This window comes from Pinus tabuliformis, chromosome J (genome assembly GCF_031772625.1).
Source record: "Pinus tabuliformis cultivar Carrire ecotype Pingquan chromosome J, CPIR1, whole genome shotgun sequence".
Classification (NCBI taxonomy): Eukaryota; Viridiplantae; Streptophyta; class Pinopsida; order Pinales; family Pinaceae; genus Pinus; species Pinus tabuliformis.
In genome coordinates this window covers 1,403,204,385-1,403,231,102 of record NC_142295.1, presented here as the reverse complement: position 1 = coordinate 1,403,231,102, position 26,718 = coordinate 1,403,204,385, and the positions used below count along the sequence as shown (strand labels likewise).

Genomic DNA, 26,718 nt, shown 5'->3' with positions numbered 1-26,718 from the left:
CACCACAAGAACCTAATAATCTTCTCGAGAGTGAACGAGTGCATGAAGGATACATGCCTTTATCGGCAGGGTGACACTTGTTATCTGAACGTGTCATCTCCATAAACGCCATCACTTCTTTTTACTCTGACCCTGAGAGTGTTTCCAGGTTTTGGCTCATACCAACTCTCGTCAGCTTTTCTCTCCATAAACGCCAGAAATTCCCTTTTTACTCTGACCCTGCGAGTATTTCCGGTTTTGGCTCATACCAGCACTCGCCAACTTTTCATTAACAGGGAGATTGTTTTGACCTCGGGTGTTGGAGGTTTCATCTGAACACTTTCTGTTTAAGCTGCTACCTCCTCCACAGTTCATACTTTTTTCTAATTGTCCAGTATTACCTCTTTCATCCGTCGTTGGGGATTCTTCTTTTGTGTTAAATTTTCTGTGTGAGGACTCTGTAATTATCTCCGCGTTTCTTTTGCACCCCACTTTTGAGGTTATCTGCTTTCGAGGGGAAGTATTTTGCTATTCGGCTTTGTGGTGTTAGGCTTCACGGTGCTCTCTGCTCGGGAAAACGCTCGTTTTAAACAGGTCAGTTCTTAGTCTCTGAATACTTTAACATCTCATCAAAGGATAGTTTTCTTCTTCATGGAATCTGGAAAAATTTAAATATTTAAGTTGTGATATGGAATATGTTTTTTCTTGTTTTAGCCTTTTCTAAGGTGAAATTTTCAGCGTTTCTTTGAAAAGTCGGAACTTTTGGCTTTTGTATTTAGGCTGTAGTCTGAATAATGGCACTCAATTAAAAGTCTAAACTCTTTCGCGGAGGATTGCTTTAGTTTTTTCCCTCAATACCATATGTCAGGGTCTGTTAATCCTGTTTGGTCGTGGGTATCTTTCTTCAAATTGAAGAATTACTTTGTTATATCCAAACCTTGTTCAGATATACGCTTCAAGATAGGTTCCTGGTGGTGTGTATATGAGTTTTGCTGCTGTTGTATTGTATGCCCTGATGTTTCATCCTGAAACATTTTCAAAAAGCCAATTTAGTCTCTATTTTTGTCTGATACTGGGAAGAGCGAGGGAATCAAGTCTCTTATGATGCGTTTCCTCTTCCATCTCCTTATAATTATCCCATGATTGCATTCTGGAAACTGGTAGTCTTTTTTGCTGAGACCTGCAGCTTCCTCTGGAGCCTTCTGCTTCCTGGTTTTTCCGAGACGGATACCCCCCTCCTTGGGATCGAAATCCATTTCCCGGTTCACGTTTTTCCACTCTTTTGGGTCAGGTACTGCAGAGATTTGAATTTCAAAGCTTATAGGGAAAAGAAATGGTACTTGAAGGCATGAAATCAGACCTTGTGGGACAATAGAAGCCGCCATTTTTTGAACTCTCTTTATTGCTATCCTATGCTGACTCATGTATACGTCACCCCCTCATAACTCCTGAAGACAAGTTGGCTTCTTTGGAATCGGGTCCCCTCTTTGGAAGGGGAGCTGCTTATTCTCGAGGCTTCTTTCTGTCAGTACTTATGTCAGGCAAGATCTACTTTTCCCTTCCGAGTCATATTTGCTCTGGGTAATATATTCAGAAGTGGTCAGGTCATATTTATTGCATGATTTTCTACCAGATCCGGAAAATCCTTTTTAGGATTTCTCAGTACACAGGGGGTGGACTTTTATGGACTTTGTGTCAGACGCATCGGCCACGGAGGCCATGATCCGAGCAACTGTTCAGGCCGAAACTTGTAAGGGTACCACCATGTTGTCAAATAACTGGCAGTCCACGCTGGCTGACGTGACTGTCCAGCCTTTGCTGCAATCTGATGACTTGGACGGCGATAGCCGTCAAAAAACTCAAACAACTTGGGAAGGCAACCAAAGTGAACACCTTCAGAGAGAATATGTAGACTGTGAGCTTTCAAACTGTTACAAAAAGAACGTAAAACCTGTAAAAACCATCCCGCCACTAGCGGCGATTAAGTTAGATAGTATTTATCTAACCGACCGCATTGAAAGTTTACAGGAGTACGCCCTGGTTGGCCGATGGCACTTTCCAGAGATGGATGATGCCAAGATGTGAAAGTGGCTAGAGCTTCAATGGAAACCTTTGATCGGCTACATCCCCATTGTAGCTAAACTGATGAAGGAATGGTATTGTTTTCATTTTCTGAGTGCTAGCGATCTGGAAGCCATTCAGACTCGTCCATGGGTGCACGGAAGGAGCTTCCTGGCGCTATACAAGTGGTACATTGGCTATAATCCGTTGAAGAATACTCCTACAAATAATTTAATTTGGGTCAAGCTCCCCGGCCTTCCCCTGGAGTTGTGGTCAAAGGAAACTTTAACTGAGATAGGAAATGCCATAGGAAGATGTGTATATGTAGATCCAAGATGTCTGGGGGAAAAAGACAAACGAGTAGCATGGGTTCTCATAGAGAAAGCTTATAGGGGAGGTTTCCCTGACCACATCGAGATATCCTGGAGGGATTTAAAAATAAATCAAAGACTGGACTTCTGGGGAGTCCCCTTCAGGTGTTCAGTATGCCACAAGACAGGACACCTTATTAAAAACTGCCCTCGATGCCCTGTTTTAAAGAACCGAATATATCAAGGAAAATATCAGTCAGCAAAAAATAAATAGAGGATAAAGTCTCTATACTCTGGAATGGCGAAGGTATCCTCTACTATTAGCTCATCTCCATCAGAATCTGGCAAACTGCAAGGGGTTTTAAATCCTGAAGATGATTATCATAAATTCTCACCCCCCGGTCAGAAATCAAATCCTCAGTATAAAATTTCTCCATCAACATATCCCCGGAGTCAGTGCATCCTGCCTGAAAGCTCGAGAAGATCAATCACCCCATCTGATAAAAGGCCTTCCAATCTTTTTTGCTCACCCCCCCCCCCTGGAACCTATTGCTGATAAAGAAATCCCACTTCCTCTCCCGGTTTCCCAGCCAATCAAAAACTTTAAAGTGGATTCACATATCACTTTAATTTCATCTTCCTCTCCATCACCAAAAAGGGGAATGACTCAATCTTAGAAAGGAAAAGAACCTATGGTTTCGGCTACCCCTCTTAACTCCCCCGTGTCTTCCCCTTCAAATTCGATTGGTAGCGACCTGGACTACCTCCTTAGCAAGAAATTGCTTGAACTCAGACCCCTAACCATTCATAAACCGGGAATGCCATCCCCTCCTCAAATTAGCCCAAACTCTGCAAAAAATATTACGGTGAGAAGGAAAAATAATAGGGGTAGCAGGCATTTCAGAGGAAGGGTTGATGGTGCAGGCAGAGGAGTTCGAAATCTTTCCTTAGTAGATGTACCTATCTTTGATATGTCGGAAGAAGGGCCTCTTAGAGAAAGTATGGCCGAAAAGCCTTCTCAATGACACTCATTATATCTATGAACATAAGGGGGCTGGGGGCTGATCAAAAAATTTTAGCCCTTAAGAATATTTTCATTTCAAAACAGCCCAAAATCATCTTAATCCAAGAAACCATGCACAGCACACCTGTATCTATTTCTTATTTCAGGAAAATGTTCCCCACTTGGCATATCGTTGCTTCGGAGGCAAATGGTCTTTCAGGGGGCCTGGCAGTTTTATGGGACCCTGATTGGATCAGAGCAAAAGCATATAAATGTTTTGCGGGAATTCTTATATCGGCTTCTATTAGGGGGAAAGACTGTCCCATTAACATTTTAAACATTTATGCTCCTTACAAAAACAGGTTAACATACTGGGAGAAATTATTTGCATCAGAGATTTTTGATATTGAGTCTTTGATGATTGCAGGAGATCTAAATGTCACTTTAAGCTCTGATGAAACATGGGGGAACAGTCAGAAAAAAGATCCTCTTGCTGATCGCATTAGATATGAGCTGTTACACAGGAATCTTGTTGACATTAGCCCGCCTAAAATGCTGCCAACATGGGACAATGGAAGGACTGAAGGAGCATATATAGCAAAAAGACTTGATCGATTTATTTTACATGCAAGTATAATTGATAGAATGGGCATGCCTTTTTCATCAATTGGTAATGACTTCATATCAGACCATAGGCCGATATTTCTAGGATGGAGAGAAAAGGGTTTCAGAAAAGGGTATCCGTTTAAATTTAACAGGCTATGTTTGGAAGAACCAGAGTTCAATGAAGCCATAATAAGAACATGGAAGGAATTATCATCAAAAGAAAATATGCCCCCTTTCTTAACTTTTAGAGATAAACTTTCCTCCATTAGAAAGTTTGTAAAAGAATGGTAGTATAAGAAAAGGCAACAAAACAGAACAACCCTTCAGGAAATTCAAATGGAACTGGACAGCATCTCTGGAGCATTGGCTGTTCACCTTCTCCCCTTCAACATGAGATGTCGTATAAAGGAGTTGCAAAGGAAAAAACATAAAATCCTGGAACAGGAAGAAGCATCATGGAGATTAAAGAGCAGGGCTATTTGGCTAAAGGAAGGAGACAGAAACACAAAAAATTTTCACAGGTTTGCAAGCTCAAGAAGAGAAAAGAACTCTATATGGAAAATAAAGGACGGTAAGGGGGACTTTCTATACTCTCAACAAGACATCTCAAATGAAGCCGTGAGATATTTTGGAAACCAATACAAGAGATCTGGTGAATGCAGGATACAGGACATCCTGTGGGGTATCGACCTATTTCCTCAAATGTTTGATGATGAACAAAATGAATGCCTTTTCCAGCCAATAACTGAGGAAGAACTGCTAGAAACCATGAAATCCTTCAAAAAGGATAAGTGTCCTGGCCCAGACGGCTGGACGATCGAATTCTTCATACATTTCTTCGATCTTATCAAACAAGATTTGCTAAGGATGGTCGAAGGCTCTAGAATATCAGGCAGCATTCACCAGATAACCTCATCCACTCATATAGCCCTCATCCCCAAGAAAAGCGAGGCAGAATCCTTTCAAGATTTCAGGCCGATATCTCTCTGTAACATTTCATACAAAATCATTTCAAAAATTATTGCTGAAAGGATTAAAGTAACTTTATCAAAGTATTTAACAAAGGATCAGCATGGTTTTTTAAAAGGAAGAAATATTTTGGACGTTGTTGCTAACACACGAGAGTTTGTTCTCCATGCATTCTAAAAAAAGTGAAGCAGTCATATTCAAAATTGATCTCCGAAAGGCATATGATTGCCTTGATTGGGGTTTCATCAGATGCCTACTTGCAAAGATTGGACTGAAAGCTAATATGATAAACTGGATCATGGCATGTGTGGAGAAGGTGAACTATGCCATCATTATAAATGGGATTCCATCTTCTTTTTTTCTAGCTGCCAGAGGACTGCGCCAAGGATGCCCTCTATCCCCCTATTGTTTATCTTGGCAATGAACTCTCTAAGCCTGCACATCAACAAGGTAGTTAGTGAAAACAGGTGTCGCCCATTGAGGATTTGCAGGAACAATTATATCTCGCATAATCTATTCGTAGATGATATACTTATTTTTGGAATGCTTTGCAGGCTCACTTGGTTATGCTTATATGACATCCTAAAAAAGTTCCAAAAGGCCACAGGATTACAAATAAATGAATCCAAATCAGCTCTCTTTCATAATGATGTCAATTTGGAATTAATAGAGTGGATATCCTCACTCTTTGGGATAGAGGCGCGGTCCATTAAACATGGAATGAAATATTTAGGATTCCAGTTAAAAGCAAAAGGGTACTCTAAAATGGACTGGCAATGGATAATAGATAGATACTACAAAAAGATATCAGTGTGGGAATACAAATTCCTTTCAATGGCAGGAAGAGTTATTCTAGCTCAATCAGTTCTAACACAACTTGCGGTATACTGGGCTCACTTATTTTTTCTTCCTGCAAGTATTATTCAGAAGATGAATAAGATAACTGCTAATTTTATATGGGGTGGCCAAGCTGAGAAAAGAAAATTTCACCTGTCTAAATTATCTGATATCTCTTTGCCAAAAAATCTTGGTGGATGGGGCCTTATGGACCTGCGGAGCTTTGGAAAGGCACTTCTATGCAAATCACTATGGAGAGGGATTTTCGGAGAGGGTCCCTGGAGCAACACAATAAAAAAGAAATATATGGGTAGTAAGGATATCTCATACTGGTTCAGGTTGGGAAGGATTGGCTCCACTTATGGATCAGCAATATGGCTAAGTTTTCGTAAGATAGAAGGTTTCTTCTTAAGGAATTTGGTATGGAGCTTCCAGTCTGGTAGCAGGATTCTCATAGGAATTGATTCTTTCTTGAGCGGACAGGAGGAAATCATCTTGCTTGGGACTCTCCTTAATTTTTTCCATAGGAAAGGTTTTTTTACTTGGGACAAACTTATTGCAGAATGGCATGGACCTTTCCCTCTTTGGAAAGAAGATGACAATATGGGGATGACTGACAACGTAGCAAGACAGTGGAAGAAAATAAAAGACTGTTTGAGAAACTGTGGAATATATCGCTCCTTAGAAACCGATGTTCTTATATGGAAAGATACAAAAGGAATCTCCCTGGTACGAGTAAAGGACATTTACTCAAATCTGATAGCCTCTAAGATTTCCATTTCCAGCCATACATTCCCATCAATTTTTTGGAAATCTGGTTGTCCTTCCAAATCTATTTATTTCTCGTGGCTGGTATTCCACAACAAAAACTTATCTTGGGATAATTTAAAAAAGAGGAGCTGGCAGGGGCCGGGTCTCTATTCAATATGCAAGTCTGATGAGGAAACAAACTGCCACATGTTCTTATTCTGTCAGAAAACACAGCAATTATGGCAAGCTCTGGAAAATCTATACGGTTTCCCTCATATTTCTCATTCATCTATAAAAGAGGCATTCTTTTGGTGGAGTGGGCAAAAGGAATCCTGGAGGCCTATTTTTATTATTACCCTATGGTGCATATGGCGATGGAGGAACAACAAAATCTTCAAGGAAAGTAAAGTGCCTTTCATGGGAATTCTTCAAAGCATAACATCTCTTTATGACTCCTTACCTGAAAAGCCACACAAGGAAAAAAGATCAAATCCCAACATGCAAGCTCATGATCACAACATGCTCCCAAGAGCGTACTTTGACGGAGCTGCACAAAACAACTCTTGTGGTTGTGGGGTTCACATCATCATGGATGAAAATACACAATATCTCATTTCCTGGAATGGGGGTAAAGGATCCAATTGCAAAGCGGAGGCGATGGCTCTTGCGGGTCTTCTTTCTTTTTGTATTTTCTTTAACATACAGTCCGTTTCAATATTCGGAGATTCCAAAGTCATGGTTGATTATGTTTTGGGAAAAATCCATATCAGCAATCCTCACCTTGCAGGTTGGATGAACAGAATCGTGTTCCTATGGAGGAGGATGGAAGGATGTTCCATACAACACATTTACAGATTACAGAACCAGAAAGCAGACATCTTATCAAAGGAAGGCCTTTTATCGGATTCAGGTATCTGGAACATGAAGGTAATTTCTGATGAGGAAATTTTCTCTATCAAAGAATTTTCTCTCCCTGATACATAATTTCAAATCTTGCGGGTTCCAGGTATGTTTTGTCATTTGTTTCCCTCTGACTTATGTATGGTCGAAATATAATTTGGAATTCTGAACAACGTTGTTACTCCACAGAGGATCTTATTTTCCAAATTTTGTTTTCACAAAATTTTCTTTTGTAAACTTTATTACAGCTCAAAAGGTTGTCTATCTTTTTTGTTTGGGATTATGCTTCCCATCTCCTTTCAGATATTTCTGCAATGGATTGTTCATGCTTCCGTTTTGCCCTTATGAAGTTCTATCTGTCAATGTATTATCTGCTCATTATATACCTTATATAATATAATTATGCTTTTTCGTTCCGAAGAAAATAAAAAATAAAATAAAATAAATAAATATTGAATTTAATTAAAAAAATAATTATTTCGTCACAGTGTCTTAGTTTTTTTTCTTTTAAATTTAAAAATAGCAACATATTTATTTTTTATTATTATTTTAAGTTTCTCTAAAATTAATCTTTATTCAAAATACTTAATATTTTATTTAAAAAATTAAAAATAAATAAATATTATAAATTAAAAATAAATAAATATTATAAAAACCCATAGATTTATTTTAAGTTTTTAGAATTTTAATAAACCTTAAAAGTTCTAATAAAATTAAATGACACATGTCACTTTATTAATTTATAAAATAAAATAAAAAAATTATCAATCCCTCATGTATGCTTCTCCCGCGTGGTTTTCATGTGCATTTATTGTGAAGTACGTCCTCTCTCGATGAATGACTACATTTCCGCAATTTTTTAGCGATTATTTTTTTTCGTTTATTTATTTTCATTTAAATTATACAAAGTGTGTGAGGCACGTCAGCGATAATTTGCGAGATAATGACGAACGGTGGGGATCAACGTCGAGTTCTCTGTTCCAAGAATTTCAGTCATTCTGACTCTGTGGTACAATACAATATTTATAGTGAAGTACATCTGCAGTGATGAGAAACTGTAAAATATTCGTTATATATTAAGAGGCGAAAGAATTGAATCAATGGTATTTAAAAAAAAATAAAATTTAAATATGGTTTAAAAATAATAAATTTTAATTTATAATATTAAATTTTGACAAAATTCATAAATTTTTAAACAATTTAAATTTAATATCAACATCAATTTTTTCTTATAGGTTATCTTTAGCCTAGTGGGTTTTAAAATAATTTCTTTATTTCTCTCTTCAGCTAGTAATTCTTCATGGTGTGGTTTTCCTTCAATAATTGTCTCGTGTAGTTTCCCTTCAATAATCACCATAAATCCTCTTGCATTCACTAATAACAATGATTAATGAGTGTGCTCATTGTTTATTTTCTCACCATGTTAAACAAGTGTAACATGCAACATTGTTGCTTAGTACGCCTCTTATGCAATAAGTAGAGAAACCTTATGGGGTGAATATGATCATATAACTTACTTATATTAAATGCATGTTTTAAGCGGGACAACCTTAGTAGAGGGAGAATTATATTGTTAATAATATATTCGTAATGATAACATAGTTTTATGAAAAAAGAGTCCACAACAATTAAATAATTAAACTATAAAAAATATTATGATTAATATTTAAATATATTAATGGAAAACGGTGGAAAAACATTTTTATTAAAAAACATTATTATTAGAAAAAAACACAACAATTAATTGAAAAGCAAGGAATGATTAGAGGTTAATAAATATCTATTGTTAAAAATAATTATGATAATAAATGGAAAAAATATTAACTACTAAAAATAATTGTTATATCTTAGACTTTTGTGATTCATAATGATAATAAAAATGTCTTTTGAAATTAATCACATTGTAGAGCACCAACTAATGTAGTTAATCCTCAAGACAAATGGTAAAAAAATCAATCTTCCCAAATGTTTAAATAGCAAAGAAGCATCCTTGCCTGAAATTAGCCATTAGGAAAAGACTAGTTTAAGATCAATTTTAACCATTGCCCGGAATTAGCCGTTAAGAAAAGACTAGTTTAAGATCCATTTTAAGCACTCATGAGAGAGATCAAAATTTCAAACTTGAAAAATGATTTACACATTAAGAGGTTTAACCCCTTCTAGTGCTTGGTAAATATGTAATTAAGGTAGATCTATAGTGATAATTTTCATTGTTTATATTGTATTTTTGAATATTTAATCATTGTCATTATTTTATATTAAAAATTGAATGAGTTACACATTTTCTTCTTATTAAGAAATAAGTACATTATTTTATCTTTAATTTCTTTTTCTTTTTTTACAAAGGTAAACATTAATACACACATAATAGAGAGAGAGTTCATACTGAAATATATTACTTAATATGGATATTCAAACAATTTATTTAGGTATATTGAGATATTTATAAGAGAACTCTAAAAAAAAATTAATTACTTTATCTCTATAAAGTTATATAAAATTATATTATTTAAGATAGACATGGAAATATTTTATTTATTACTTGAAGAGTGAAAGTGAAATATCACCAACACAGTAGAATGAAAGTTAAATATTGGATTTTAAATGAGTCTATGGTCGACTTTTAATTGTTTTTTGTATGGTTATTTTATTTTTTATTTTTTTTTATTTTTTGAGGACGTGACATACTTACACATGTCTCTTATACTAGATTGTAGAGTGAGCCTCTTGGCTCAATAACGACAGGCGGTGGAAACTACCAAGCTGGAGTACGGTAGGGGCAGAGGGAATTTCCGGTGGAGCGGTGAAATGCGTTGAGATCGGAAAGAACACCAACGGCGAAAGCACTCTGCTGGGCCAACACTGACACTGAGAGACGAAAGCGCTAATTCCGGGCAAGGATGCTTCACTGCTATTTAAACCTTTGGGAAGATTGATTTTTTCACCATTTCTCATGAGGATGAACCACATTAGTTGGTTTGAAACGTCAACCAAATCTCTACAATGTGATTAATCAGAAAGACATTTTTCATGTGAAAAATGCCTATTTTAATTATGTTTTTAAATAAAATATTAATTATGGAGGAATCTATTTAATTGAAAAGAAAAATGGATAATTAATTTAAGAGAACTCCTGTAATTAGAATTTTTTTTAATAATTTTTAATTCTGGAAATTTGATTTTAAAACACATAAAATTAGCTATCCACCAATAAAAAAGAAATTCAAATTTAAAAATTTAAAAATTAATAAAAAAAAATCAAATTTAAAAACTTTAAAAGTTAATATTTAATTTGTAATAATTTTACCAAACCTTTAATAAACTTTTGAAATAATTTCTAAAAATTTAGTGAACAAAAAGAAAACCAAAGCATTAAAATAGTTAAACAATTTCATATTCATTTTATTTTAAAGCAGTGATTTATTTTATTATTTAATATTTAAACCATGAAACTATGCCTACGTTCAAATTTCTTTGCGTTTTCATTTCCTATTCAAAAAAGCATATTCATTGAGCATTTGCAAAAAAAAAAATTCAAGTTACCCATAAGCCCGTAGTGTAGGAGGATACAAGCCAAATAAATGCAAGTCCCATCACCAATTCCAATCTCTGGAGTTTTGGTGTTTGGAATCGATTTGTAGTAGTCCCACCAGTGCTGGAGAAGTAATCGAATTACAATACACGCCAAAGATCACTGAACTTTCCAAAGAAGGAACAATAGTGGTAATTGAAAGCCATGGATCCACTCTTTCATTTGAAGGAACAATAGTAGTAATTGAAAGCCATGGATCCACTCTTTCATTTTTTGCAGTGTTCTGTTGCGAGGTTCAGCCAAGTGCTCATTGTGATCCTCCTGAGTTTTTAAGTAGTTGTTTCTTTTATTTTTTAATGGAAGATTGTAGTTATGAATGATTAGGTGTTGTAAGAAATAAAATAGTTTCATTATAAAATAACATCCATGAGATGAAACAATAAATGGTCCATTAAATTCCCTCCACATGATTCCTATATAAATTATATGTAAATGGTCTAAATGCATTCTCTCCATATGATTCATATAAAGAGTGTGAGTAAATGGTCTTATTTAATTTCCTGTATATAATTTTTATAAATTGTAATATTGATGAATCAATGTCGTTTATATATACTCACTCAAGTGTCATTTGGAGTTCTAGAATGTAGAAAAAATTCTTTATTTCAAATTTATATAACTTAACAAAATAAAATCTGATATGTGAAGTATAAATAAGATTTAAAATTAATTTTTATTTTCATTAAAAAAATATATATATTTTAATTTATCAATATTGAAAAGTTAAAATAAACTTAAACCTTCACATAGAAATGCAATTCTTCTCTTCAATTTTGATCGTTGTACTGCTATAATTTTTTAGGTGTATCCACCTCTCTCTTAAGAGAACACATGAACTTGACACTGAGAAGAAAGTGAATATAGAAGCTTCACCACTAACACTTTAATTGTTAAAATCTTCTTTAGTTTTATTTAAATTTAAAAAATAACTAAAAACATGTAAATATTGAACACTATTATTTCAATGAAAATATTAAAATTCTATACTATTTTAATTAAAAATTATATATAGTATTTTTATTTATTACTTTAATTTAATTTAAAAGACACTTTCTTATAATAACATTTTATATTGTCATTAATATTAATAACAATAATAAATATTTTGAATATATTTTAATAATAAATAAAATTTTAAAAATATTAATTATTATTGTTTCATATAATTGTGTTTGTTTTGAAATAAAGTTTTCAAAATTTTATTTCAATGAGTATAGGTATATAAATTAAATGATTAATAAATATTGATAGACATTAATTGATAGGCATCAATCCATAGTAAGTATCAAAACACTTATTTCATGATTTAACAGAATCATAAAATTAGCTAAATTGTAATTTAATTTTAAATTATATTATTATTAATTATAAAAGGAATACAAATATAGCGATATAATAAATATGAATTCAATGACACTTGGGAATATGATTTTTTTCTTAATTGCACCAAGAGGTGCTCTCTAGCCAAGTATGCTTGTTGTAATGTCTTGTGGTGTCTTCTTAAACATTTTAACTAAATCAAAATATTTATGTTTTATTTATTTTTATCTAGATCATGTTGGCATGACACTGCAGGTGCTAGATTAGGTTTAGATTTATTTAGATAGAGCACAAATAAATCTTAGGAGAGGGAAATATGATCATATAGCTTGTCAAAAAGAGAAAAGGTTGTGGAGATTGAAAAATAAACTATTGGGAAATTTGGACATGGACTTCGTAAGAGATATAAACATTTATTTAAAAAATTATATGCTTGAGATTCGAATTATGCATTTTTCCCTGAGTGCTTCAAATAAAAAAATTTCTCTGTGCACACAATCAACTATGACCTTCAACATTCCGAGTTCTGTCAACACTTACAAGTGAACTAGATACTATTCCTTCACCTACAAAACCCAATTTATAGATCTGAATAACACCTGACCAAATTAAATGTATTTGGTCGTGGGAGATAGAAAAGCAGGGAAAACACACTTGTGTTGTTTGTTGTTCATAAGTATTATTCATATTCAGTGCCTTTATTACAAACAACACCACCACTTTAGACATCACCCATTGGTCAATGCCATAAACCAGGTTAACAGTAATGGTACCTCAAGGGATGGATGAAAATGGATTTATGTGATGACATATTTAGGGGATGGATGCCATTTTTTGTGCACCCTCATTTCCATGACTCCAAATGACAACTTCTATGCATAATCATTGGTGTGACATATGTAGATATGGTAGTGTCACTTGTCGTGGTGGGTGGGAACTTTAATTCACCCTTTTCTATGTGCTTTTTCACATTGTTTTAGGGTGGTTTTTGGAAGATATTTGAAAACCCGTGTAATGTTGTTCGGTCTCGATGTGTGGAAACTCATCTTCCCCAATACTTCTTTGACCAACCTCCTTCTCTAGTCTAGCTTGAACTCCCATTGCATTGTTGGGTTTATGTCATTGTCTCACCTAGTTCATGGGGAATTTACCATGGTTTATGTGGTGATTGATGGTTTCTTGTTTTATAGGTTTTTGTTCCATGCCCGTAGCACACTAGTAGTTGGTTTTTTCATCTGCAGTAGACCGTGTGTAAGATTTCAGTCAGTTTGGTGGTGGACATCGAGGTTTCACACTCCTATGGGTTTTCATGAGGGTAAGTATGCTTTTAGTTGGTTCTCCCTATGATCTTTTTATGGCTTTTTACAATTTCCTCTCTATTTAACCACAACGTCTCTATCTCTATTGTAAGTAAGCTTTGGCGAGGTGTTGGGGTCTAGTCGATTGTTGCAACAACGATTGGGCATGGAAAGCTTTAATAAGGTGTTGGGGTACGACCAACTACATGGTGATGGATTCGTGGTTAGTTCTCAGGTTGTATTTTTTATCCTACTGGCTACAATTGTCATTATGTTTATCAACCCATTCAATATGTTGGGAATTGTAGTCCACTGATCAAATTCTTATGTGGGTTTTGGTGCATTTATCATATTTTTCTATGGTTTTAGGTGCATTTATTGTATTTTTCTATGGGTTTTGGTTTGTGGGTGTTATATTAACTTTTGTCAATTTTTGTCTATGGGTGGTATGTGAAGAAGTTTACAGAAATTGCTGAATTTTCTACAAAAAAATTACAGAGTTTTCATCTTTGTTCACTATTGTTATTTCTTCATGAGGGAACACATATATCAATTGGTCAGTTACAAAATACACTCATGAGAGGTCAGGGATATGGTGGAAAAGTATCACTTTTATATGCTTTCTTAACACTATATTTCCCCTAGAATACTTAACCCTGTACTTCATATAGTGATGTTAATGGTGGCTTCTCACCAAGGGTTCACCATGGTTTCTATGTGTTGCATTCTTTGTTAATAGCCTTAAATGACCATATGTAATTCATGATCCACAACAAACTGGAAAACCCTCTTTATAGCAATATATGTGACATAAGCTCAAGCCTCAATCAACTACAAGACATGTAACTAAAGATGGCTATGAGAGAAAATTTATTTTCTAGATTATAGACATCTATACCAAACTAATCTATATATAGATATATAGATATATATATATATTTGAAAGGCATGGATTTGTGAATATAACCACTACTATTGCATTTCCATTATCATGACCAATGTTAATGTCTAAGAAACAAGTTATTCATGATAAGAGATTCCACTTAAGCTAAGAAAATCCTTGTCTTGGTTATAAAAGGATGTTATAAATGGTGTATGTTTTATCTATACTTCACACTAGAATAGTAAGTTACATCCTTGAACTTAGTGTAATTTGGTATGTAAAGGTAGAACACAAATATGATTGCATTATGAGATAATATTTTTCCGTTATAATATACCATGAACGTATTTGTTAGTGTCCTATATATAGTAGTCAAAAACAAGTTTTGTATTTTCAATTTATTTTGGTAAACGAGTAAAGGTTTTGCTATGATCTTTCAGAGATCAAGTTATTGGTCTTTGTAAAGAATGTAAGATTTCATTATGGATGTAATTATGTTAGAGTGTGTGAAAGTTGATGTAAAAACAGTTATGGATTCCCTAAAGATTGAGTCAAGTAAGTCTAGGGTTGATGTCTCATACAAGATCATGAGTGAGGTCATAGTGAGTCTTGTCTTCTCATCATTGGCACAAAGTAGTGGGGTCAGCTCATTTAATTAGGTTGTCAATGCCATCAACTCACTGTTTTCCTCGATTAGAGACCCCAACATCCATTCAAACATATGCAGGTGCAAATTTGTTGCACTTTGGGGTCGCCCTTCTACTGTGAGGGGTAATTTTCAAGGAAAGAGGCTTGTAGCTTGAGCACAGGTCTTTAAAAAGGTTCCTAACATTGTAAAGGATGTCTTCTACATGTTCAACACTTTCATAAATCTAGGGAATGGATAGAAGTATGAGAACCATGGAGTCGCTATGTTTTTGGAGAAACATAATGCATTCACTGCGCTTTCACATAGTCAAAGAAGGTTGCTGCATTTTTTTATTATTTTTATCATCATTTTCCAAATCTTTTTTGACCAAATGGAGATTAATTTTGAAACGGTGAAAGATTTTTTTTCAAAAGCGAGCTAAATTACAATAACCTCCTTTAGTTTTGTAACAAGTGTCATATATTGGAAGATTCGAAAGAATCTTTACAGCCTGTTTTTCAGATTTCTTTATTTCCTGTTTTAGTCATGATCTTTGGTCGCAGAGTCTGAATATATGGGGAATAATTTTCTAAAAATAAGAGATTTTTCTCTCAATTATAAGCTCATATACGAAAACCTCCTTTCGTTTTGTAAAAACTATCATTATTCAAGATATATGATCTAAGATATGACCACTAGTTTCTATAAATTCGGTCCCTATTTCCTAGCAGACAATATCTAAGTCCAATGTAGTTGAATCTATCTTTGGGGAAATGTTTAAGCTTGAACCCCTAAGTACAGGGATGAGATAATTGTATATATTTCATGAATTTTAGTGTTCAAGAGGTTGGGTTGGTTAGGTTTGAGAAGGAAGAGCATTGTGTGCATTGTATTTTCTTGATTTGCGAGCGAAAGGAAGGATAGAGGGAGAATTTTACAGGATTCTTGTGTTAGTTGCTTTGGAGATGTGCTTCTTGGTTTTGTAAGTTATATTCTGTAGCAATCGTGCTTTGAAATTTGTCTTCTTGTTTAGTTAAACAAAGATATTGACTCAGATTTCTCTTTAAATAGTGCTATGTTTCAGTTTGCTAAACATTTATGTTTTCTGCTAAAATGGCATGTAGAATTCATCATGTTGCTTGATGCTTTATATGTAATTTTCATTTATCTTCTAATCACCCTCCTACAATTTTTTGACTAAAAAACTCCAAAACATACTACCTACCTTGCCCTTGTAAAAGATCCCTCTTTCTCTTCATCCTTCCACTGGAAATCGTCAACTTTTATGACTATATTCCATAATGGATTTATCTTTTTTCCTTCCATAAAACCTTTAAAATCTATACCCCATTGAGCCCCATACCTAGCCTAATATCCAAGTGATTGAACATTTCAAAAAAACAGAGCCTTGTATGAAGTTGGAAGGGCTAGATTCCAACTTCCAAGTGGTTTGTGGTTACCTGTGAGTTTCAAGCTAGGGAAATTACAGAGAGCTAACAGTAACTTCTAGAATCTCTTTTCATTACAATGCCAATTTTTTTTTGGAATGCTATGACCTAGGATTTAATCGAAAATGGCCATGTAACAATAGATAGAGGCATTTTTTACAATATCCACATCGCAATGTGGTTACGCCAAAAAAACTATGACACCCTTATGCTTAATGGCCTCCAAAATCTTCATTTCCCAAGCTTGTTGAGTTTCCCGCTTGAGCCAAGTAGTTTGGCCTACCTAAGAATGGATGATTAGGATGTGTTGCATTACTACCATATGATTGAGTATAATTTTCCCCTTGTAGCCATAGGTTCTTTTCCTTCAAATTTCTTAGTGCTTGTCTCTCCTTAAAAACCAAGACCAATTGTAATGAGGGGATATCTCCAAACACTCAAGAGTTCGTCCAATTTCTTCGATCCTTTAACAAATCTTAGATCATGGTTGAGTTGAGTTTGGGTCTTTTCTAATAGAGACAACATCTTCCTCCAACTTTTCACATTCCTTCCATTTCTCTTCCAATTGTTTTAAAAGAATGTATTTAATATTATTGTCTTCCTCCAACTCCAAATTCAGAGGAAGAAAAATGAGTCTCTAATTTCAGCCCTTTCTTTTTCATATTTCATCAACCACTATTTCCACTTCTTTTTTTTCTTCCCAAGCCTATGTATTTCTTTTAAAGCACTGACTAGTTCTCCTACCATATCTACTACAGATTCTTCTTGGTTTTCTATAGCCATGAACAAGAAATCATTTTTTCTCCCTTCTTCAAAAGGTTTCTCATCTTCATTCTTTAAGGGGTAGTTGTCTTCTTAAGTATACAAAATCTTCTTCATCAAATTTATTTCCTTCTTGACTCTCATATACTCATCCTTTTCTTTATTTTCATATTCATTGTTTTCTTTCTTATGTGGTAATTTAGATTCATATTGACCAAATTTTCCACTATTGAAACATTTAAAAGGAAACTTACCTTTATATATGCTAGATTCTCTCTTCAATCTTTTAACAAATTTGGCTTCTTCTTCCTCAGAGCCATAACTTGAGTCTCCTTGATCTTCTTTGGTCTTCTTATAATCTTGAAAGTAGCTTCCCTTGATGTAGATCTACCATTTGTGGTTCTCATTCATACGGAGATAATGTTCCATGTAGTTAATCCATTGCAAAGTGTTGATACCTTACATGTCCTCAATAGATGATAATTTGGCATTGAATATGGTAGGAATAAATCTTAACACCTTTCAAACTATTATGGAATCATTCAGAGTTTCATCAAGACCTATTATAGTGTTAACTGTTTCATTTAGACAAAGAAAGAATTTTGTTATGTCGTTATCCTCATTCATCTTTAGTGATTGAGATTGCATTATATAAACTTGGAGTTTATCATTTTTCACCTTCTTATCGCCTTCATATCAATTCAACAATTACTTATCCCACATATTTTTGGTTGTGTTGCAGTGCATGAGTTCAACGAATTCAGATTATAAAAATCCACTTTGGATTACATTCATTGCTTGATCTGAATTGAATCCTTAAACACTCTTAAAGTTCCCTGAACTCTGTAAAAACTCATACTGAAGTTTCAAAGTATTATGGATGTCGAATCTTATCAGAAATAACCTCTGAACAATGGCAATTTGTGGTCAGCACAGAACAATGAGGACCCTCGGTCAAAGCGCGCAGACCGTTGGTCCATGGTGACCGTGCACTGACACAAATTGACAAACGGGAGGTCAAATCCAAAAACAGAGGCAGTTTTTGATACGCGATTAGCGCTAATTGCAAGGCGTCCCCCTCAATGAAGGAAAGCCCCAAGCGCTCGGTCACAAGGAAAAGCATAAAACCGTACAGGAAATTGCTGATTCTGTCAGAAGGCGAGTCTCGCGCTAAAATCGGTAGGATATCGGAAGGGATTCAAGCGGTAAGTGGGTTTGACCGAGTCCCGCCCGATGCCATACAATGGGTGACATGCGTCCAGCGGATGAGAGAGAAAATTGCTCACATCGAGTAGGTAAAGGTCATGCTACTTAACCGCATGATATGGACGGAGACTATAGGATCTGGAGGCTCCAGATCAATGGTGGAGAAATGATCTGATGGATGACCAGATTCGACGGGGAAATAGGCTGAGTCATATAAGATTTGAGGTCCGACATGACCGATGAGTTGGCAGAGGAATCAGTTTCGCGAGCAATCTTGGAGCAATGAAAATAACGACCGTTCAAAGAGAACTGACACTCAGTTCGTGCGGAAACAAGTGGCCACCTCTCTGTGAAGCGTTACACAGTGATGATGACGCAGAGCAGGGGAATTCCAGCGGACAGAGGCAGGAGATCCAAAGAGCCGAGAAGCGGAAACGAACAGTCAGGGAGCAGATTGGCTTTAAGCCACGAACAGACAGAGAGCAAAAGGAGCAGGAAAAGAAGCAGAGAAAGAGAAGCAGAAAGCTGAAAGGCAAGAAAGAAGTGAATTGCAGAGAATAGAGAAGCCGAGTTGACTTACAGAGCAAAGGTAGCATCGAGCAGACAGAGACAGAGAGAGTCCGAGAGTCTGTGAACTCCAAAGAAGGCTTGAGAGGTTCAAGCAACTCTTCTGTGTATACCTATCAGGTATTGAGTACCAAGTTGGACTCATACCACTGCGACCAGTTGAGGTCAAGATTCAGTAAGGGGAGTCTATTTACTCTAGAGACTTGGGGAATCCAAGTAAAATCCTATTGATCATCATCTATTAAAGTGAGACTCAAATTGAGCTCTTTATTGTACAAAATCTACTTTAAGACACAATAGAAAGGCCACCACTGAAGGCTAGACCAGGAGACATAGCCCAGGAGGATTGGGTGAACTCCTTATTAAATTTGTTGTGTTTATGTGTTTGCTTACTGTGTTCTCTTACTGTTTTAGTGTCTGTGTATTTCGCAATCTTATCGATCCGTTGCATAAAATAACATAGGCACACCCCAGCACTTGAGTCTGTAATACCTTCATTATTTCTCTAAGGTCATTTACGGGTGATTTCAGATCAAGTGGTATCAAAGCTCTAGGTTGTTAAGGTTAGACAAGCTTGTGCTGGATTTTGTTGTTGAATGCTAACTAGATCAAAGCTTAAATTAGGAGAAGGAGAGTTGGTTGAAACTAACCCAGAAATTGGAAGAGTCTATCCTCAGAAGAAAATGTCAGAAGAAAGTCCCTTGGGACCAGACCCCCAATTTATAGATAGTTTCCTGGCCATGAGGTCCATGGTAGAGGAAATGTATAGGGACTTTAGGAAACATAAAGATGAAGATTCATCAAGCTCCAAACAAGATAAAGGAGAAGAAGAGTCTCTCCTCCATGACCACTCAAAAGGCAAAGGGAAAGAAGAAAACTTTCTCACACCTCCTAATAGCCCTGAACATAAAAAGAAGACATATTTGATTAAATTAGATGTTAAATTTGATTTACCAATATATGATGGAGAGTTGAATGTAGAGAAGCTGGATAATTGGATCAGACAAATTGATGTTTATTGCAAAGTGCAAAGTATCGACTCAGACAAGAGTAAGATACGGTTGGCCAACCTACGCCTCAAAGGCACTGCCTTGGTATGGTGGGAAGGCAGGACACAAGCTGACATGAAGAAACATGGTAAGATTATTTCTGTCTAGAGTGAATTTGTTTCTGTAATTAAAAAGCAGTTCTATCCACTAGCTTACATGCAGCAAGCCATGATGAGCTGGCAAACGCGTCGCCAATTGAAAGGGCAAAGTGTACAAGGTTACCCCCAAGAATTTAGGAAAAGATCTTTGATTCTAGGAATTTCATTAGACTCACCTGAGACTCTGTTGAAGTACATAGGTGGTCTACATAACTACATGAGGCACACTATCCTCATGTTTAATCCCACTAGTATAGATGAGGTATTGGTTCAAGATACGCATCTAGAAGCTAGAGGAAAGAATGGGAACTCAAAAGTTGGGGGATCATCCAAGCCCATTGCAAGCAAGAATAAGGAGAAAAGAAAACAGAAATGGAAAGAGAGGAAGGTCAACACTGCACAAAAAAGCAAGTCTTCATGCACTCACTGTAAGAAGGATGGGCATGATGATGAGCACTATTGGATTCTGCATCGGGAGTTGAGACCTAAGAAGTTCGAGGGCAAGAAGAAGAAGATTGATGCAGCTATTCAGAAAGATTTGGGGTCAGACTCAAGAGATGAAACAACCATTGTAGCCACAGGTATAAAAGGTAAAAATTATGGAGCATCTACTAGTAATTCTGCACAATCTACTAATAATGAAGAAAATGAGAGAAAAAGACATGAGATTTTCCATATTCGCGTTATTTCCAAGCATCAAAGATTGATACTTTGTTTGATAGTGGCTCACAAGTAAATTTAATTTCTGAAGCAATTGTAAAGAAGTTTGGATTACTTACTACACCTCACAAGAAACCATACCCATTAGGTTGGTTAAGTGATAAAGCACAACTACAAGTGACTAGACAATGTAAACTTAAGTTTTATTTTGGGTCAGCATTTGTAGATGAGGTTGAGTTAGATATAGTTCCTTTAGATATATGTGGAATTGTTTTGGAAAGTCCGTACTTGTATGATAGAAAAGCTATTTTCTATAGAGCTGAGAACAAGTATCTCCTCGTTAAAGATGGAATCGAATATACTCTAAGAGCTCATAAGCTCAAGAATAATTATACTCTCATAAACATAGGGCAGATGAAACAAATTGTAAATTCATGCAAACAATTTTTACTGATGGTTGTAAAGGAAAAGAAACCTGATAAAACCAATGTATTTGAGGGTTGTGATGCTAAACAACAAGCTAATTTAGAAAAATTTGTTTCAGAATATGATATCTTGTTTCAAGAACCTAAAGGTCTACCACCCAAAAAGGAAATAGTGCATGATATTAATTTGCAGCAAGATGCTCCATTGCCTAACATCAGAATGTATAGGTTGTCCGCTTTAGAGAATGCAGAAATCAAGAAGCAGGTGCAGGAGTTGCTCGAGAAGGGGTTCATCAAACCTAGCACATCACCATATGGGTCTCCAATTGTTTTGGTGAAAAAGAAAGATGGCTCATGGAGAATGTGCATTGATTACCGAGCACTAAATAAGATAACAATAAAAAATCGTTATCCCCTTCCTCGCATAGATGATCTATTAGATCAGTTAAAGGAAGCTGTTTATTTTTCCAAGTTAGACTTGCATAGTAGATATCATCAGGTCAGACTTGCAGAATAAGATGCATGGAAGACTACGTTCAAAACAAAGCAGGGATTGTATGAGTGGTTGGTTATGCCTTTTGGCTTAACTAGTGCTCCTGCTACTTTCATGATAATAATGAATGATGTACTCAGACCTTTTATTGATGATTTTGTTATTGTATATCTGGATGACATTCTTATATTCAACAAAACGTGGGAAGAACATTTAAAGCATGTTAAGTAGGCACTAGATGTTTTGAAAAGAGAAAAACTCTATGTTAAACTCTCAAAATGTGAATTTGGCAAAACATCTTTGAATTATTTGGGACATATAGTAGGGGGTGGTGAATTGAAGATAGATCCCTCTAAGGTGGCAGTCATTGTAAACTGGCCTAAACCCAAATCTTCTACAGAAGTTAGAAGCTTCTTAGGAGCAGCACAATATTGGAGAAAGTTCATTTCTAACTTTTCCTTAATTGCAGCTCCCTTACATGCTTTAACAGGATTGAACAAGGTGTTTCAGTGGGGAGGCAAGCAGCAAAAAGCCTTAGACACCTTGAAAGAAAATATTAGTACATCACCAGCACTAGCATTGCCTGATCTTCAAAGATCATTTGAGATCCAAACGAATTCCAGTGACTATGCCATGGGAGCAGTGTTGATACAGCACAGTAAACCCATGTGTTATCATTCTGAGACATTTAATTCTGCAGTAGTTAACTATCCCACATATGATAAAGAATTGTATGCATTAGTACAAAGTGTGAAAAGGTGGAAACATTACTTAATGGGAAAAGAGACAGTTATACATACTGATCATCAACCACTTCAATATCTACACTCCCAAACTAAGTTGCAACGATCAAGACACTATAGATGGATGGGTTTTCTACAGCAGTTTCATTTAGTCATTAGATATAAAAAGGGCATACACAATAAAGTTGCAGATATGTTATCTAGACCAACTATAAACGCATCTACTATACTTAAACATAACTCAGTATTGAATGAGAGCTACATTGAACAATATGCTCAAGATATAGATTTTAAAGATGTATATGCAACTTTAAGTCAAGGAAAACAAGTAGAAGAATTGGATCATCACATGAAGGACCAACTCTTGTATCATTGTGGGAAGTTATGCATTCCACAAACTGAAAGAGTAAAGATAACTCGAGAAGCACACACTTCTCTAATATCAGGTCACTTTGGGGTAAGTAAAACGGTTGCACAACTGCAAAGATTCTGCTATTGACCAAAAATGAATGAGATAGTTTCTAGATATGTAAGAGGGTGTACCATGTGTGCTAAAAGCAAGCCCAACAATAGAAAACTAGGCTTGTACACTCCACTACCAGTTCCTTCTCATCCTTGGGAAAGTATTTCCATGGACTTTGTTGGAGGACTGCCTAAATCTAGGAAAGGTCATGACTATTTATATGTTGTTGTGGATAGGTTCAGTAAAATGTGTGTTTGATACCTTGTAACAAATAGATTACAGCTGAACAAACTGCAAAGTTGTTCTTTCAGCATGTATGGGTTCATTTTGGATTACCCACTTCCATTATATCTAATCGAGACACTCGATTTATTGGGAAGTTTTGGTCGAGTCTGTGGGAATTGATGGACACTAAACTAAAGAAGAGCACAACCTTTCATCCACAGACAGATGACCAGATAGAAGTGGTCAACAGGACAGTGATCCAGTTGCTCAGAGGCTATTGCAGCAAGCATCCCAAACTTTGGGATGAACATTTGTGTTATGTGCAACATGCTTACAACCGAGGAAAACATTCTTCTACACAGAGATCTCCTTTTGAGACCTGTTTTGGTTTCACACCAAGGTCTCCCTTGAATTTTGTCTTTAGTAAAGACATAACAGTTGATGGACACAGTGATGTGGACAAGGCAACCAAATTCATTGAACAAACTCAAGAGATTCACTAGGCAGTACAGGAACAACTGGAAAAGAGCCAAGCCAAATACAAGGTAAGTGTTATAGACATTTTTGGGCACTACAACCCCAAGCATGAAATGTCCATAAACCAAAGGCTCCTAAGTCCCTAAAAGTGTTGTTCTAACCCTAAAGGAACAAGGTCAACTGATTACAGCTTCTCCCAGAAGTTCTCCATGAAAAACTGCTCAGAATTGGTCAAAACAGGATCATTTCAGTTGCTCCATAGGCCAAGTGCGTTGCATCTCACCTAAACACATTGTGTGGGTGCATTTCATTTCAAAAATCCCTTCTATGGGGTGCGATGGGCGAGAAGTGACAAATGGCAGTGTCATTCCGCAAGGTGGAGAGGCATGGAAACTTCCAGAAACTTCTCCTGTGACACTTGCCTCTCTGAATTCGACCAAGGATGAGTAAGAGATCATCAATATCCAAGTGGAAGCAAGAACTATCAGAGGGAAGACACTAATCAAATCACAAGCTGACTCATCTCCCTTATAGATATCTATATATGGATCCCTCATCCCAGAGATCCAGAGGCTGGAATTTTTCATATTGTAAGGAATTGCTATTGGTTTCTTGAGATAAAACATCAGATTGTTGGGTGATCTAAGCTTTGTATGAGATGAAGAGGGGCTTCCTTGCTGAGAGGATGATGCTGGGTCAGAACAACTGGTTGTAACTCCCCTTGGCTCTTTCTTGTTTATCAATAAAAGCTATTCAAGTTTTCCTCCATACTCTTCTGTCATTTATGTTTTATGCATTTGTATGGTCAATTTACATCTGATCCTAGATTGTTTATGATTATAGATCCATGTTCTTGTATATTGCTATGCTACTGTGATCTTACAGGTACTCTGTGAAGCTGGGCGTGCAAGGGAACAAGTAGCGAAAGACTATCAAGAGAGAGAGGAATCAAACTAGGAGATTAGCGCAAGACAGAGGTTGGTCTTCTTTGTTCTTCTCTATCTATACTTCATAAAGGAAAAATGAAAGTAGATTTACTTTGTTTGTTTCTAAGGCAGCTATCACACCTTAGTGGGATAAGCAGTTCTGAGTAGACACTTTTCCCTGTAACAAAATGGCAACTCCGCTGGGGACGAATTAGTTTGTTTGTTTATCTTTCTTGTTGTCTATTTTATAAACTTACAGACGGAGCCTGAAGTCGAGCCAGGTAGCTTTCGAACTGCATTTGCTATGCAAATGCAAAGTAGATAAATGACGCTTCAATCAATCTCTGGGATTTGTTTATAAATTAAACAACCGATTCACAAACTCTCTGATTGCCCCTTGTGCTAGCTCTTAGATCCTCCTTAGATCTACCCCTGATTGTTGCATTACTGATTACCATTTTCTCAGCCAAAACCCATGAACTGAACTGCAAACTGTGACCCGGAACCCAAGCAAAGTCTCGTCTCTGGCCCAGAGCAAGTACTGTTCTGAGAATCTGAAATTCAGCGCACTTCCCAAGTGTAGTAGGTGCGCTGCATTTCAAATTCCCTGTGTTACAGGTGCGCTGATCAGACTAGGCATTGTTCAGTTTTGGTTTCTGTGATTCATTCTTTCCAGTTCTATTCATGAATTTTGCTGCCTGTGATCATTATATCTCTGTTTGAAACCCATTTTCCTTGCTGCTATTCCGCCTCCTTTGTACAAAGGAACTGTAAATGTTTTTGTGTGTTTGTTGAGTAATTTTCAGTTCTCCTTTGCAAAAAGTAACATAATCGCATTATCGTCCTTTGATTTGAAAGTGTCGCAAGTATCGTTTTCAATCATAGGAAAGAGTTTGATTGCTGTTGATAGTCAGTTATCCTGTTACTATTTTATTTGGTCTGAATTTGTAATTTTTCTAGTGTCGAAAACAAGTATTCATTTCAAAATCATAAGGTGTTGTGTTTGTCTCCATTTTTTATTTCGAAAGGAAACTTGTTGATAACTGTCGCTTGAAAAGTAATTCAGATTTGTGCATCAACTTTCTTTTTACCATTTACATACTAAGAAAGTCGAAAACAAATACATGCATGTGCATTTGCATTTAGACAGTCTGATTGGTTTGATTTAGGAAAGTTCACTTAGAGTGTGCTCTTTGCTCTTTGTGAAAGAATTATGTCTTTCTTTCCTTAGTAGCTAGGATTTTCATTGCAAAAAGAAGATAAAAAGATTGTTTATCATCTTAGATTGCATTTTAGGAATTATACTACATCTCGCGGTGAACCTGAAAGGAAAACTTCATGAACAAGATCAACTATAATTCAATGAATCTAACAACGCTTTGGAACCTAACGCACAACATTTAGAAGTCTAGGCTAGAGACGTATTCCGGCGTCGTAAAGCCTGGTAACTGTTGTTCTCACTGATGGTTGGGTGATTCCTCCACTTTGAGACGATAAGTGCCAGTACGGACTTGTGCTCCCACGTACCGTCGAGTATATTTTGGGAGACCACAATAGGCTTAATCCTTTATCCATAGGAAGCCGTGTCTGCCGCCCTATCGATCGCAATGCACTGAACACAGCATTCGGGAAGATTGACTGCCATACCGTAAAAAGTATTCTGCAGTTTTGCGATTGGTTTGGTAATCCCTCTACCTAGATTTCCAGAGCAGTCCCTTTCGTTCCTTTTCAGACTCCTTAACGGAAAAGGTCCATCTGAGCACTTGTCACTTCAGGCTCATTAAAATCGAAGGCGACTAGAGTCATCTTGTGTTTTTTCTCGACTCTTAAAAATTGAAAAACAAGTTGTGTCAAAGCGTCTAAAATTTATTTTAAACGGAATAATCATCACCCTTTCCTACGTTGATATTAGGTTGAGAAAATGGAACCCACCGACCAAGGAATTCCCCTTGGAGGAAATCCTAGTCCCTTCTCCTCTTGGGGAGATGTTGGTGCACCCCATATGGCCACATTGTCGCTTCCAGGACTGAAAATTGGCT

General features: G+C 36.0%; 1 protein-coding gene across 1 annotated transcript; it reads left to right on the top strand.

Moving 5' to 3' along the window:
* The first annotated feature begins 3,486 nt into the window (after positions 1-3,486).
* LOC149232608 (uncharacterized) lies at positions 3,487-4,251 on the top strand. The gene has a single exon (XM_089381952.1). The coding sequence runs from the start codon at positions 3,487-3,489 to the stop codon at positions 4,249-4,251; it is 765 nt and encodes a 254-aa protein (XP_089238078.1).
* Positions 4,252-26,718: the final 22,467 nt, after the last annotated feature.